This window comes from Schistocerca americana, chromosome 4 (genome assembly GCF_021461395.2).
Source record: "Schistocerca americana isolate TAMUIC-IGC-003095 chromosome 4, iqSchAmer2.1, whole genome shotgun sequence".
In the NCBI taxonomy this organism is placed as follows: domain Eukaryota; kingdom Metazoa; phylum Arthropoda; class Insecta; order Orthoptera; family Acrididae; genus Schistocerca; species Schistocerca americana.
Genome location: NC_060122.1, coordinates 423,439,867 through 423,457,065, shown reverse-complemented (window position 1 = coordinate 423,457,065; position 17,199 = coordinate 423,439,867). Strand labels below are relative to the sequence as shown.

The window sequence follows — 17,199 nt, the reverse complement described above, 5'->3', positions numbered from 1 at the left end:
AAAGCGCTGGCAGGTCGATAGACACACAAACAAACACAAACATACACACAAAATTCAAGCTTTCGCAACAAACTGTTGCCTCATCAGGAAAGAGGAAAGGAGAGGGGAAGACGAAAGGAAGTGGGTTTTAAGGGAGAGGGTAAGGAGTCATTCCAATCCCGGGAGCGGAAAGACTTACCTTTGGGGGAAAAAAGGACAGGTATACACTCGCACACACGCACATATCCATCCACACATACAGCCACCAGCAGACATATTTGTGGTCTTTAAATATGTCTGCTTGTGGCTGTATGTGTGGATGGATATGTGCGTGTGTGCGAGTGTATACCTGTCCTTTTTTCCCCCAAAGGTAAGTCTTTCCGCTCCCGGGATTGGAATGACTCCTTACCCTCTCCCTTAAAACCCACTTCCTTTCGTCTTCCCCTCTCCTTCCCTCTTTCCTGATGAGGCAACAGTTTGTTGCGAAAGCTTGAATTTTGTGTGTATGTTTGTGTTTGTTTGTGTGTCTATTGACCTGCCAGCGCTTTCGTTCGGTAAGTCACCTCATCTTTGTTTTTATATATAATTTTTCCCACGTGGAATGTTTCCTTCTATTTTATATATATATCCATTCAGGACTGGAAAAGGAAGTGGGGAAATTGACAGTGGTACACAGAGTGTTCTCCATCACACACTGTAAGGTGCCTTGCAAAGTAAAGAGGTGGATGTAGATGTAGCTGTAGATGTTAACAGCCCTCTGATATATCTGAAGGCAATTTTTGTCATATTTTTTTGGGATATGTATTGTGCTACTTTAGGAAATGTGAAAATGCCATGGAAGCTATGATACTACAAGAGACTTTGACAGAGCACTGAAAGACTTATATAGAAAAAAAGGCCCCTTGAGCATATGACTTCTTTCAGAATTACTGAGATACTTCAGAGAGCACACCCATGACAAAATTATTCCATCTGATGTGCAAGATATCTGAGGCAGGTGAAATACCGTCAGACTTTAGGAACAATCTAATAGTTCCAATTCCAAAGAAAACCAGCCCAGAGAGGTGTGAATACTATCAAACCATCAGTTAATGAGTTATGGTTGCAAAATACCATATTATGGCTGAAAAATATTGATAACATATTTACAAAACACTGGAAAAACTAGCAAGCAAATGGCATTGGGGAAGATTTGTTTGGGTTCCAGAGAAATACAGGAACATGTGGGACGATACAATACTTTACGACTTGTCTTAGAAGAGAGAGTGAAGAAAGGAAACCTGCATTTACAGAATTTGCAAGTTCAGAAAAGCTTTTGACAATGTGGTTAGCTTGTTGATTTGGGGGTGGGGGGTTGGGGTAGGGATGATGACAACGAAGACCAAACAGTGAGGTCATCAGTCCCATGATCTAAGATGGCAGAAATCAAGGGAGGAACAACACAATCATCCCAGTCAAGAAAGGGGAAGGGATACAGGGCAAACAAAGAGGGAAAAGGGACATCAGGGCAGCACAAAGAGAAAAGAACAAGAGTGGGTGGAGATGGGGAGAGCAGGCCCGTCCCAGAAAAACCACGCGTGGTGGGGCACCACCGACCTGTCCCAAGGACAAACCACTTTAGTGAAGAAAACTGAGGACAGACATAACCATGCAAGGGTCGTCCACTAACAGCTGCAACAAGGAAGGTGGGAGGCCATACTTAGTGCGAAGGGCCAACCGGCAGGGGCAACAAGCAAAATATGGATCAATGAGGGGGGAGCACCACAGCTACAAAGGGGAAGGGGCCGGGGGGTTGAATCACTGCAGGGTGAAAAATTATATGAAGACCACAGAGGATGGTAGATTCCCACTGTGAGAGGCAGAGATGGTGGGAGTCTCCTTGATTGTGTTAAGTTCATTAGACAGGGGATACCCTCTCAAGAGTCGGCCTACGATGATTGAGCAAAAAGGGATTTGATGTAAAGACACAAATGCACCCCAGGAGGATGGTGGGAGGAGGGGGGGGGGGAAGGAGCCAAATTGCCCTCCCCCAGCTAGATGAATCAGCAAGTTCATTACCCGGGATACACATGTGGCAATGAACTGGATACACATGTGGCCATGAATCCAAAGAATATCAACCTAACAAGCAGCATCACCAAGATCAGCGAGAAGATCGTGGATGGCAGAGATCAATGGATGGCAGGGGAAAAACTCTGAGCAATAGCCTGAAGGGCACTCACCGAGTCCGTATATAACAAAACTCGAGTGAGTGAGGACTGTTTAATGAAGCACAGGGCCTGATAGATTGCTATCAATTTCGCAGTAAACACCCCACATGTGACAGGAAAGACGTGAGGCCATACCCCACATGATCAGTAGATTTACAGCCATAGTTGCAAAAATCAATGGCATCCTGAAACTCCCTTAACAGCATTTGGAACAAACAACGAAAAACTATTGGAGCAATGGAGGCTTTTGGAGCCTGGGAGAGATACATACTAACCTAGGGCTGAGGAACTAACCAGGGAGGGGGTCAGGAGAGAATGGGGGGAAGATCACAAGGAGAGGAGATGGAAGTCAATGTGATGAGTAGTGAGGCAGAGCCCAACCGGTAAACCCAGCCGAAGATGGGCAGTGGGTGGGCAACAGCTCAAAGCCACAAAAAGAATAGAATAGGATGGGTGAGCAGGAGAAGAGCAGATCGTCATGATGTATCTAACTATGAGCTGGGACCACTGAACAGAAAGGGGTGGGGTCCCAGTGCCAACGAGAAGACTATCACAGGGATAGTGGGAAAGGAACCAGCGGCTAAACGAATACCACATTAGTGAACTGGGTTCGAGAGGAGCGGTGTGGAAGGAGCACTGATCCATAAACCCCACACTAGACAGAACAAGTAAAGGTGGAGTATGGCTGAACGATCTGTGCCCCAAGATGTGTGGACAAAGAAACGAAGGACATTAAGTTTATGATAACCGACCTTCAGATAATGGATATGGGGAAACCAAGTAAGACCCAAGAAACGAACTGGGTTACCACACTTGGGTGATGGACCTCGAGACGGGCCATAACAGGACAACAGGGGGAGAATTCCGAAACGGGCAAGTATGTCCACGTGGATGCATGCCGGATGGTACCCTGGAGCTGTCATTCGCCAGGGGCCACCAAGTAAGAGCTAGCCCAAATACAGAAATAACGCACATACAAAGCAGGGGTGACCAATGATCCAGCGGAGGCCATGAGTCCATTAGTAAAGATGAGAAAAAGGACACTTAACACAGAGCTGTGTGGAATACCATGCTCCTGCATCTGCTGAGAGCATAGAACAGTGCCAACCCGGACTCTGAACGAATGGTGGGACAGGAACTGAAAAATAAAAATCAGGAGGGGCCCCGAAGACCACACTTGTGGACCTTAAGGAGGATGTGACGGCAACAAGCTGTGTCATAGGCCTTAGATAGAAGATTGAAGGAAACTGTGATAAGGTGGCATCATAAGAAAAGGCCTGCCGAACTGCAGTTTCAAGTCAAAGCAAACTATTGATTGGAGACGGTACCTCTCAAAGGCCACACTGGGAAGTGGATAAAAGGTGCCGAGATTCAAGGACTCAAACAAGATGATGAGCCACCATTTATTCTAGTAAGTTGCAGGGGACACTGGTCAGTCTGACTGGCTGGTAACTATCAAGGGATAACTGATCCTTGACATGCTTAAGGACAGGAACCACAATATTGTCTCTCCAATGACGGGGGAAAATGCCTTGGCACCAAATATGATTACACACCTGGAGGAGATATTGTCACTGTGAAGGGAAGAGGTGTTGAAGCAACTGGTTATGCATGGAATCAGGGCCAGGAGCTGAATCATGGGAAGAAGAGAGGGACACTAGAAGTTCCCAGTCAGTGAAAGGCTCACTGGAGGGTTCTGCCTGACATGTGGTAAAACATAAGTGGCAAGCTTCAGCCCGCCACTGTTTTCAGAGAAGGAAGGTAGCTGGTTAGGAGGCTGAGGCTGACACTGTCGTAAAAGGGGTCACAAAGTGTTCTGCAAGAACTGATGGATCTGTATAAAGACCACCTGGAAGGGCAAGGCCCGGAATGTAAGACTATCGACGACAACCTTGGAAGGTGCGGGGTGCAGCCCACACTAGTGACGATAGGAACAAAAAAACCTAGAGGACACAAAGTGTTCCCAATACACCTGCTTGCTCTGTTTGTTTAAGAAATGGGCTTTGGCACAAAGATGTTTAAAGGTGTTGCTGAAGATGTTGCTAGGTGCGAAGACAATTATGGATAGTGATGGCAACGGACGTGCTTCGCCACAGAACTGGCCAATGGTGAACAGAGCCTGACAAGCGAGGAATGGCAATGCTGGCAGTGCAGATTATCTTGTCAGACATAATGGACGACTTCATCAATACAACCTGACAAAGAAGGTATAAACGCAACCTGGGAGCTACAAATCATGATGAAAAAACCAGCAGGGTAACCTGGTCACCAGGAGGCAGTAAGGAATGAGAGAATTAATGTGAAGTGGTCACTATAACAAAGGTCATTGTATGGCGACCAGTGTAAGAAAGGAAACAGGGGACAGGAAGAGAGCGAAACATCAATGGCAGAGAAAGGGCAATATGCAGCACTAAAATGAGTTGGTTAACCATCATTAAGACGACAGGGGTCGTGGTCCACAAGAAATTTGTCAATGAGGAGGGCCGGCTAGACGAGGAAGCATTACCCCACAAAGGGTGATGGCCATTAAAATCCCCAAGGAGGAGGAAGCAAGAGGGCAGTTGCTGAAGGAAACCAATTACGGCAGCAGATGTAAATAGCTTCTCAGGAGGGGGTTAGAGATTGCAAACAGTGACTGCAGAGTCACACTGGACCTGGATGGCAATTACTTCCAATGTTGTATGACGTGGGATCCATATATATCCATGCGGACCAACGTGCAAACACCCCCGGAAGCCCTCAAAGAGCTGACCCGGTTTTGACAGAAAGCACGGAACCCACAAAGGGTTGGCGAGTGAGCATCAATAACATGAGTTTCCTGGAGAACAACACAAGCACCTGAGTAAAAGGCAAAAAGGTATTGCAACTCTGGGAGTTGACAGTAGGACCGATTACAGATCCATTGAATAAGCACGGAGTGGGTATCCAAATGGGAGGCAAATGGGCTGGAGCTGAACATGCCGCTGTGTCACCATCTGTCATCAACAAAGACGGGGTGACATCCATAGACCAGAGGTCAGACTCTGCTGTTTCACAGGCTGAGGAGAGGGCACAGAACGAGAGCAGGTTTCTGTAAGACCCGAAACCAAAAGAGAGCGGGTGACCTTGTGGTGTGTGGTAGCAGCCTCTGGCCTGAGAGATGCTGGAGGGAGGGATACCAGGATGAAGCCCCATCACAAGCAGACACTGTCCGCCCCGGTAACTGAGTGATCAGCGTGACAGAATGTTGATCCTAAGGGCCCGGGTTTGATTCCCAGCTGGGTCGGAGATTTCCTCCGCTCAGTGACTGTGTAGTCCTAATCGTCATTTCATCCCCATCGACGCGCAAGTCGCCGAAGCGGTGTCAAATCGAAAGACTTGCACCCAGCGAACGGTCTAATCGACAGGAGGCCCTAGTCACGCGAAATTTACATTTACCAGCAGGCACTGAAGGAGCGGGGGAACACTTCTTCGACTGGGGAGGGGGAGTGGCGTCCGGAGGGGAGGGCATGTAAACTGCAGGGGAGGGGGGAGAAGAGGGTGATGGATGGAGTAAGGAAGAAGAGGAGGGGGAATAACATAACACAGGCAGAAGTGGGAGTCATCGACACAGGATCAAGTCAGTCATACTTCTGATGAGCCTCAGTGAAGATAAATGATCAAGGGACTTTTACTCCTGTATCATCTTTCCTTTCTTATAAGCTGAGCCACCTGGTGATTGTAAAGAAGGAAGGTTGTAATAATTGACACACATGGATGGCGGAACACAGGGGCTTCCCGTGTGGAGTGGGTGTCCATATTCAATACATAGAAGGTCCACTGTACATCGGAAAGACGTGCCAGAAATCCGAGCACCAAAAGCACCTTACGAGTGGCGGGACATATGGCTCTATGTCACACCGATACCACATAACCCTGACTTTCTCAGGGAGAGTATCTCTTTCAAAAGCCAGAATAAAGGCACCAGTATTGGCGCAATTATCCTTACAATCTTTCTGCACATGCCAAACAAAATGAACATCCCGTTGTTCAAAATTGACCTGGAGTTCCTCATCAGTTTGAAGGACGAAGCCCCTGTGAAAAATGACTCCATGAACCATATTCAAAGACTGGTGAGGTGTAATGGACACTGGGATGTCGCCAAGATGATCAGAAGCACGAAGGGCTGCAGAAAAATTTTGATCAACAGGCTACCCAATCAAATTTTACAGAGAGACTCCACTTTGCCAAACCTGTATTCAATATTTTCCACAAAAATGTTGATGGTGAATGTGTCCTCATCTGTCCTTATACAGACCACATAGTGGGGAAACTGTTCCACCCCAAGCCATTAAGCCTGGCCCTCATCCCAGGGTGTAGCCAGGGAAAGGAAAGGTCGTAGAGGTATAAGAAGCAGCAATCTATGATTGTTACCAACCAAAGAGACAGCCGTAGAAGAAGGGCCAGAGTTTTGGAGCTTGAAACATTTCGTACACAAAGCACCTGCCATGATACCAACTACTCTGATCAGGGCCTCTCCCCATGGGGGCCACTCAGGCACGGCATGGGCTGTCTGACACGGCAGCTGTTGTCAGGACTTCTGAAGCTCCAGAATGACAAGCACTCACTCCTAGGCATAGATGGGGAGGTAACTTCTCAGGTATCAGAAGTGTGATCCCTATGTTGTCACATGGCTCAACCTTATGGGTACATATCAGCCCCACCATGCTGATGACCTAGCAGGGCAGAGGGAGCCACGGCGGGGAAGGAAGAAGGGAAAGGAATCCAAGCCATAGATGCTAGGGAGGGAGTTCTTCCAAAAATGGTTCACACTATGTACAGAAAATCTAGAAGCAGAGGTCAAACCGCAAACGGGGATCCTAAATAGAGAAAATTTAGAAGTAAACGACAAACACCAAAGGGGGACCAAAAATGCCAAAAAGGAGAGATGCAAAAGAAAAGGCAAGGGGAACAAAACCACAAGGAACACAGGAAACAAGGTGGATAGCCAGGTTGACAAAAGAAAGAACATCGAGAGAAAGGAAGGAGGGGCAGCAGTAAAGGAGCGAAGATGATTAAGAAAATGCAGCCTGGGAAGGAAGAAGGGGCTGCAACAGTTCGGGACCCTGTGGGTACCCCACACGAACTCACAAAAGAACAGTGAGCCCCCTGGGGTTTTTTGACAATGTGGACTGAGCTAAACTCTTTGAAAATTTGACGGGAGTAGGGATAAGATACAGCCACTGAAAGGTTATTTACAACTCGCATAGAAATCATACTACAGCAGGGCTTCACAACATACGTGCTCGCAGAACAAGCTGTGAGCAGCAAGGCGCGAGCACGGAGCAGCGCGAGCACGCTACCCCCCCTACCAGACCAGAGCGGAGAGTGGGGAGAGTCACGTGGGGCACACAACAGCTGCCACCAGTCAATGTAAATCCGCGGCCACCTGCAGGGATATCACTCACGAATTATTACTGTGACAAATGAAACAAATAAAGGAGAATGTACACGTGCCACATAATTTTATTAGCTTAGTGTACGCCTCTACATTCGTATTAATTTGTGAACTGTTACACAATAAAAGGTGTCACTGAAGTGTGGGATTCTCTGTTATCTTGTACTTTTTGCCCTTTACAATTGCGTCTATGTTCAGAGTAATTGTTCTTGTGCATCATAGGCGCAGCGTGCAGTTTATATTTCGATCAGACAATGCGTTTCTCAGGCGCGTCTTGTTACATTTCATTGCAGAGAACAGTTATTCACAAACATACATGAAACCGAACATTGATATTATTGTAGCCACCAGTTTGTGCAAATGAGGAAATATATCCTGAGGGAAGCGTCTGTAAAATTCCAAAATGTTTTTCTTGTTCTGATATTTGTCTCTATATTCTCCGTCACACTGCAGGTCAATAATTTCTAGTTGCAGCTCAGGACGAATCTCTTCAATATTCGATGAACATGGAGACGAGAACAGATCAGAATCACTGTCTAGTGCTGTCAGATCTTGAAAGCATTGATCAAATTCTTCCTTAAGGGCAACTAAACTATATGAATAACATTCACAGTCTTTGTGAACATCTTGCAGGGATGATAATTTAGGAAAATGAGCTAGATTTCCTGTTTCCAGCTCACTCACCCAAAGTGTCAATTTCATTTTAAAAGCTCGTATTCGATCTATGAAATGAGTAATTAGCAGATCTTTACCTTGTAGTGAAATGTTCAAAGCATTCAGATGGCTAGTTAAATCTGCTAAGAACGCGAGATCACACTTCCATGAAGGCTCTTTCAATTCAGGAACACACATGTTATTTATTTCCATGAACATATTTATCTCATCTAATAGGCAAAAATTCGATTTAATAATTCGCCACGACTAACCCAGCGGACCTCGCTGTAATAAGGCAGGTTACCATACTGGCTTTCTACATCCTCAAGAAAGCTTTTAAATTGTCTGTGTTGTAGCCCATGCTTCCTTATATAATTGGTTGTACGAACAACAACACTCATCACATTTTTTAGAGTGATACTCTTTGCACATAAGTTCTTCTGGTGGATCACACAGTGAACGCCCATTATTTCATTCGGCACAGTCAGTTTTTGCATTTTCTCCTTCAACAGCGAAACGAAACCTAATTTTTTCCCTGTCATCGCTGGTGCACCGTCTTTGGACACTGAAACTAAAGAATTCCACGACAATCCTGTATTTTCAACACTTTCTTCAACACTACTTAAAATATCACTTCCTGTTGTAGTGTTCTTCATGGCTACTACATCGAGGAGCTCCTTCCTCACCTGAAGATCTCTATTAACACTTCTAATAAATATGGAAAACTGCGCTGTTCCAGTGATATCAACAAATTCGTCCAGAGCTAGAGAATACGCAATAAAATCTTTACAGATATTTGCAAGCTGGCTCTGGACATCGTCTGCCATGTCCTGTATGCGACGCATAATGGTCATGTCAGATAATGGCACAATCCGAAACTGTTCAACTTGAGATGGACACAAATGTTCCGCTGCAACTACCAAACATTTTTTATTAAATCGCCATCAGTGAAGGGGCGCAGGGATTTTGCTAAAAACAAAGCAATTTTGTAGCTCACTCTGAGAGCTGCCTCTGTTGATTTTTCTTCGTCATCCAGATCTTCTTCGGATAGCTTCCTTTTAAGTTTAATAACTTCCTGTGCACGATCTGGTCCATCACATTTTCCACTTCCGTAGTCTTTTGCGTGATACGACATATAATGTCGCTGCAAATTAAATTTCCTAAAAGAATTCAGCGTTTTGTGACATACTAAACATTTTGCAACACCATCTTTTTCTGTAAACAGATACAATTCCTCCCAATGGGGGTTGAACTGCGAAAGCATGGTTGGGGTTACACAACGGCGACTTGACATGACTCTTAACTAGCGAAGTGACTGTTAGAGCTGATCGTAGTACTTTTAACATTACACAGTCGGCGCGAATTCAATAGGCACGCTGCGGTCCTATTCATACGTGCGTGCGCATTTCACCTCCCTCCCTACTCCGCGACCTTGCACCTGCTCGCGAGCACGTGCCTGAGCAGACGCGAGTACTCGCGCTCAAAACCGGCCAGTTGTTAAGCCCTGTTAACTACAGTAATAAAAATTGAAATACATGAAATGGAAGCAGTAGTTGAGAAGGGAGAGAGAAAAGGTTGTAGCATATCTCTTATGTTATTATATTTGTACACTGAGCAAGCTGTGAAGAAAACCAAGGAAAAATTTGGAAAGAGAGAAGTTCATGGAGTCAAAATAAAAACTTTGCGGTTAATTCAGTCAGAGACGGCTATGAATTTGGAACAGCAGCTGAATGGAACGGTGTCTTAAAAGGTGATAACATGAATGTCAATGAAAGTGTAAGAAGTGTAGGAGTGTAATGGAATGCAGCTGAATTAAGTCAGGTGATACTGAGGAAATTAAGAAACACTAAAAGTCTTAGTATATATAAAGGACATTCATGCCAATTTTCAGAATACATTGGGGGACTCTGCTCCTTCATATTCAACTGTTGCCAAGTGAACAAATGAATTTAAATTTGGTCAGAGAGCTTAGATGATGATCCGCACAGAGGTTGGCCAAGATGTGTAACTACTCCAGAAATCACTGCAAAAGTTATCGTGGAGGATCAGAGACTGAAAGTGCGTGAAATTGCTCACGCTTGTCAGATGTCATCTGAAAGGGTATATCACATTTTAACTGAAGAATTAGAAATGAAAACATTATCTGCAAGATGGGTGCTGTGACTCTCAGTGTGTGTCCGCACCCTTGTGCCATTGCCACGGCAAAATTACACGAACTAAGGTATGAATTGTTGCCACACCCATCTTATTCACCAGATATGGTTCCATCAGGCTTTCATCTCTTCCCAAAACCGAAAATTTCTCTTGGTGGACGAAGATTCACTTCAAATTAAGAATTGATAGCCAGAATTGACAACTATTTTGCAAGCCTGGAGGAAACTCATTTCCGTGATGGGATCAAGGCACTGGAATGTTGTTGGATCAAGTGCATTAATCTACAAGGAGACTACATTGAAAAATAAAAAACGTTTCAGTGCTGTAAGACTTTTTTTCTATTCCGTTCCGAGAACTTTTCAAACCATCCTTATACTACATTCTTCTTGAAGTCTGAAGGTATTTCGCCTATCTCACACATCTTACACACCAGTTGGAAGATGTTTTGACATGACTGGCTCTCCCAAGGCTATCAGTAGTTCTGATGGAATATCGTCTACCCCTGGGGCCTTGTTTTGGCTTAGATTTTTCAGGCTCTGTCAAATTATTCTCACAGTATCATATCTCCCATCTCATCTTCATCGTCAACTTCCCTTTCTATAATATTGCCTTCATCGTAGAGGGAGACCAAGAGATGAATACACTAAGCAGATTCAGAAGGATGTGGGTTGCAGTAAGAACTGGGAGATGAAGAAGCTTGCACAGGATAGGGTAGCATGGAGAGCTGCATCAAACCAGTCTCAGGACTGAAGACCACAACAACAACAACATCTCCCTTGTATAGATCCTCTATATACTCCTCCCACCTCTCAGCTTTCCCTTCTTTGCTTAGGACAAGTTTTCCATCAGAGCTCTTGACATTCACACAGCTGTTTCTCTTTTTCCCCAAAGGCCTCTTTAATATTCCTGTGGGCAGTATCTTCCTTTCCCCCGTGAAATATGCTTCTAAATCCTTACCTCTGTCCTCTAGCCATTCCTGTTCAGCAATTTTGCACTTACTGTCAATCTCATTTTTTAGATGTTTCTATTCCCTTTTGCCTGCTTAGTTTTCTCCAATTTAAAATTTTCTCCTTCCATCAATTAAATTCAATATCTTGTGTTATCCATGGATTTCTACTATGGCTTGCCTTTTTACTTATTTTATCCTGTTCTGCCTTCACTATTTCATCTCATAAAGCTACTTATTCATCTTCTACTGTATTCCTAGCCCCTGTTCTAGTCAGCTGTTGCCTAATGCTCCTTTTAAAACTCTCAAGTACCTCTGGTTTGTTCAACTTATCCAGGTCCCATAGCCTTAATTTCCTTCTTTTTCCGAATTTCTTCAGTTTTTAATCTACAGCTCGTAACCAATAAACAGTGGTCGAAGTCCACATCTGCCCTTGGAAATGCCTTATAATTTAAAATCTGGTCCCTAAATCTCTGTCTAACCATTATATAATCAATCTGAAACCTTCCAGTGTCTCCAGGTCTCTTCCATGTATACAATCATCTTTTGAGATTCTTAAACCAAGTGTTAACAAAGATTAAATTATGCTCTGTGAAAAATTCTACCAGGCGGCTTCCTCTTCATTCCTTTCCCCCAGTACACATTCACCTACTATTCTTCCTTCTCTTCCTTTTCCTATTACCGAATTCCAGTCCCCAATCACACTTATGTCTTATTAGTGTCATAATTTATTACATTTTGGAAAAGCAGCTGTTAAAGATTGACAGAAATGGCTACATTTGTAACAGATACGTCACATTACACACATCCCTCCACTCAACTTCCTGTAAGGCTACCTAAAACATTCTGCTGTATGTTCACCAATTACTCTCTTTCCATGATACCACTTCATTGTAACAGCAAATTTATTAAGTATGGCTAGTTGTGGATTATTTTCAGAAGTCTTTCATGACTGAATAAACACTAATTTCACTGGGTGTGTTCACCTACAAATATTGTTGACTAGTGTACTGATTTCTACGTAAATTTAGTTGGAAAATTAACAAAAGAATTCAGGTTACAAGCGTTAAGTAACTTTCTAATTCGTTTCTTTTATCTGAATCGTTCAGGAAACATATTAAAATCTCCACACATCAGAATTTCCTAACTACTGTCTGCTTTGTGGTATAATAACGTTTTAAATTTTTCCACAAAATATTTTTTGAACATTTGGGATCTGTATACCGCAATTTTAATCCTTTACAATTCTTATGCATAATGGTAAGCTTATTCAAACAAGTCTTTTATGCATGGTGCTTCACTATCTGGACTCTCTTTAAAACAGTTAATCTGAATGGGGTATTTAGGCTAAAAAAGAGTTTCTTGTCACAACTACATTCAGAGAATTTCTATGATTTGGAATGGTGCTCCACCCACTTATAATTTTCAGCATCAGTTCAGCTAGTGAAGCACACCAAACAAGTTTTTCATCATACCTGATTCATGTTCAGTAACAAGTTCGCACGTCAGACAGTACATGCTCCCTTCGTGACTTGTGACCACAATGCTTTACAAGATGACAAGTCAAAAAGAAAAGTTCCATGTCCAGTCAGTAAGGACATGAGCTATTAAAATTTTCATTATACATAGTGTGAAACAAATTTACAATCATTATTCTCAGTTTTTTAGTAAAATACTAAGGGAATTTTTACTATATCACTGCTTCTATTCAGCAGCAGAATTTTTAAAATGCATCAAATAAAAAAAAGACTTGAAACAAGGAACTGTAAAATCTCCTACTGCAAGTAGTGCAAGCCCTCTTGCAGTGTGGAAACATATTGTTCCCACAATATGAAAAGATTTTTGGATGAGTAAATAAAAACTGAACTGAGAGTGAATCTGATAGTGACATAGAAAGCAATCTTTCAAATTATTGGTCCACATTTCCTGGCATATTCACAAAAATCTAAGAAACCCATTCTCAGGAATGGACAACAATCTTACATATACGTAACACTGAATACCACATAACAAACTTATGTTAAATTAATATCAAAATCTCAGAACATTTTACAAACCATGAAGATGCATAAAAATTTATGCCCAAAATAGGATATGAAACAGCAATATTTCAGAAGAAAATCTGCACCTCTATCCTCTACACTGCAATTGCTATATTTTGCACGGAGCTGGTGTCATTTTTCTTACTATGTCCCGAATGATACAACCATCTACACATCATTAACTGACATTTACTACAGCAAATCACACCAAAAACAATGCATTTCTGATAGATATTTAATGTTCCAGAGCCATAGAATGGTATACAATTATAGCATGCAAGTTAAGTAGCAAAATATGAATTGCCTTTAACCAAACCTATACTGTTTCACATCATTTCATTCTAACAAAATATATCAAAAACACTTTTTCATGATTCTCAATGTGCCGATTCTTTGAAACAGGGAATGTTCATAGCATGTAGGTTACAATATAAAAACCACAGAATACGGGCTTCAAATATAAATGACATAATCCAATACCCAAGTTTTGATTGCGACAGAAAGCAATATTTCATCTTACTGGCCATGTTGCTCTCCACAAAGAAAAAAATCTGGCTTGTCTGATTCTGCCATTCACACCTTCATACTACTGCAAACAATGACACATATATATTCAATTCTATGCATTAGTGGCTTGCTATAGCTATTTTATACTCGTGGATACAAACAAATTAGGCCAAATGGCCCCAAGTTCTAGACTAAACAATCTTATGTAAAGTAAACGAAACTTTATTATTTTTTGCCAATTTTCGTTTTACTTCTCCCCTTCCCTCCCCTCCCCTCAAATTCATGTTAATTATTGCCAATTTTGATGATGTTTTCATAGCATTCTGGTGAGGTCATATTAGTGTGATGCATCAATTAAACTGCAGCAAAGATAATGAATGTGATTCCGTAAGAAACTATCACATTAGTCATACAGCCCAATATAAATCTTCTGTCTGTCATGTGAGTTGACAGTGACACGCTCACATGATGTTGCATATACTGTGCTGCAATTGGCTACTAGGAGTAAAACGAGCAGACGATTAGTTGACTTATGGAGAACAGGACACAGGTCTCCTGCAATCAGAAATTTAACCCAGTCCTCGGCAAAGCAGGTAGTAATATATATACATCTAGTCAAAGTTATAAACATTTCTCTGTCTTAAGTAGTAACGAAAAACTACTCTGATTATCTAGCATGTCAAGATCAAACAAAAACGAGCCCCTATTTCTGAAATATGAATTAGTGGTTTTTATACCTGTTCATTGCGTTATTCAGTGTGTGTCATGAAGACGTGAACTGTCCGAAACGCCAGCAGTATTTACAAATTTACATTATTTTATTTTTAAATATATCTGCAAATTTTTTTGTTATACTAAGCCTACAGTATACACCCATAATTAAAACTGGGCATATTTTTCATTTTAGTTGTGTTTCCAGGTTTAACTTTATATGAAACTAATTTCACATATTGCATTTTTTAATTTTTCCACCTTTGAAGTTTGCCACCTGTTGCTTCATGAATTTAAATTCATGGCCTTTTCTCCTTTTCGTTTTTTGAGGTATTGGTTGCAATTTTGATTTTCAGTGGCATTTGGTTCATTACCTCGAGAAATGTGCATGTGTGTATCTGTGGTGCACGAGTGAAACTGACCGTTGTACTCTATGTGCAAACTTTCACAAGCACTGATGGTTCTCTGTCTGTTGCAACTTAGTTCTGCCCACGCCAATGGAGGAAAGGGTGAGTCTTAGTCTATATAAGTATTCATTAAGTAGTCACAGAACGTTTGTAGTTTTTCTCACACACACACACACACACACACACACACACACACACACACACACACACAACTGACATTAAGTCCTCAAAGAACAGTCACCAACCATATCAGGATCTAGCACTGTCAAACAAAATATATAAGACAGAAACTTCCAGATTTCATTTCTGAAATAGTAGTCAGGTGCAAGTTTCAATATTTGCACCATTCGCCACCAGCTCCATGATGAATGAAATTTACAACCTTGAGAATTCTCACATCAGTCCACACTTCAATTCCAGCTTTCATAATACTTCTTTCAAAGTCTGAAAATAGTGTTGATGGAGATAATTTCAGACCTAATTTATGACATTTATCAACAACAGTTTTAAAGACACGCTGATAAGACGCAAGTTTTCTTATCGTTCAACAAAGAAAAAAACTATTAAGATGTACTGTCCACTAACAAGCCCAGAGATCATAAAAAGCTGACAAACAAACTTTGTGCAATACTTGAAAGTTCCATTAATATATATTGTGTCACACTGACTAATTATTTTGTGGTTTTCAGCTTCACAAAATATTGCAATCTTCCTGTCAGGTTCATTACATAACAAATCTGCCTCATCTGTAAGTTTCACATTTGGTGTGTTCAGAACAACATGAACCTCTGAATACTTGTAGGTAATTTCTGAAGAATTTTCTGCCTATCTTTATATAGTTAGTTAGTTACATGTTCCATCAATGGATATATGAAAGCCCTTGACATCTTTGATGGCTATCTCTTCCATGTGTTCTCCTTTCAGTTGATTATAAATAAAGTTTTGATGGTCTCTCAAACAAATCTTTTGCAGCTTTCCTCCTTATATCACATACCATTTCCTGACTCAGAACTTTTATTACCAGCTATTTCTGCGTGGGTGTAGACATCCTGATACACGAGCACATAGGTGTCTTCAATGGAGGCAATTTGATAAAACTTTAACAATTCTTAATGTTTCACGTCCATCATGGTACACCAAATTTTAACGATTTTTGGAATACAATAGTGTAACTTTCTGGAGTAGCATTTTCTTTCCCATTCTACTCACAGTAGCTGCAACAGCATCAGAGGACATGTATGAAGCAGTGGTCCACAGACAAACCTGGGCCCACAAACTTTGACTCCTAGGAGGCACAGAAGGATGGAGACTACTACCTACTGGTATTGGACTTGTTTGGGAGACATGGATCCTGCTACCTGCTTGTAGGATGCTTGGATCTTGTGCCTGACTTAATAGTTTGCAAAACTAAATGTTTTCGTATCTGCATTTGCATACTATGAAAATAAATAGTTTAATTGATGAACCACATTTAAAATATTTTAGAAACAGGTTGTTTTTGGCATGATGTTGCTCAAAAGTGTCGAGAACTGTAACATTGCCAAATAAAACAGTTCCAGAATGGATTTCGCTACAAAGAGGGTAGTTTTCTTTCATGGTCACACCTACAGTCATTTTTGAAAACAGCATTGAGAACGAAGTCAAAATCCAATTTAAACATTCAACAACTATCAGTCATCCATATTAATAAATGGTTCCCCTCATACTTATGACACTTATATGTCAACAGGGAAAATGCTAAATTTTGCTTCATTTCATAAAACTGCTGATTTCATTGTTCCTGTAAAACTTTCCCATCCCCAGTCATTGGCAGCTTAAAATCATAACATTTCATAAATGCATGACACACAATTAACAGTTTATTGTACATCACTAATAACTCCTAGGTAGCGCTTCTACAATGGGTGACAAAGTCAGTGACTGACCTTCCCAACATTGTGTTAGGATGTGCAGTAAAAAGGGCAGGGTCAACAATAAACCGAGTATTGTCAACAACTAATGTGACTCTATCATCAGAGAGTGGTGTGGCAGCTGCTGGCGAAGCTGGTGTCACAGACTCTGAGTCTACAGTACTAGTTCCAGGTGCTCCTCCAATAGCACCTCCACTACTTCGATGACCCAGTTGACTTTTCGCGCTGCCAAGTGTGTGGCGTGACCTGAAACCGAGACAAAT

General features: G+C 42.0%; 1 protein-coding gene across 1 annotated transcript in view; it reads right to left on the bottom strand.

Annotated features, from left to right (window-relative positions):
- LOC124612939 (BTB/POZ domain-containing protein 10) overlaps positions 1–17,199 on the bottom strand; it is a 123,764-nt gene that overhangs the window by 30,652 nt on the left and 75,913 nt on the right. Inside the window, 1 exon segment of the mRNA XM_047141440.1 lies at positions 16,952–17,182. Within this exon segment, the coding sequence (XP_046997396.1) occupies positions 16,952–17,182 (231 nt within the window).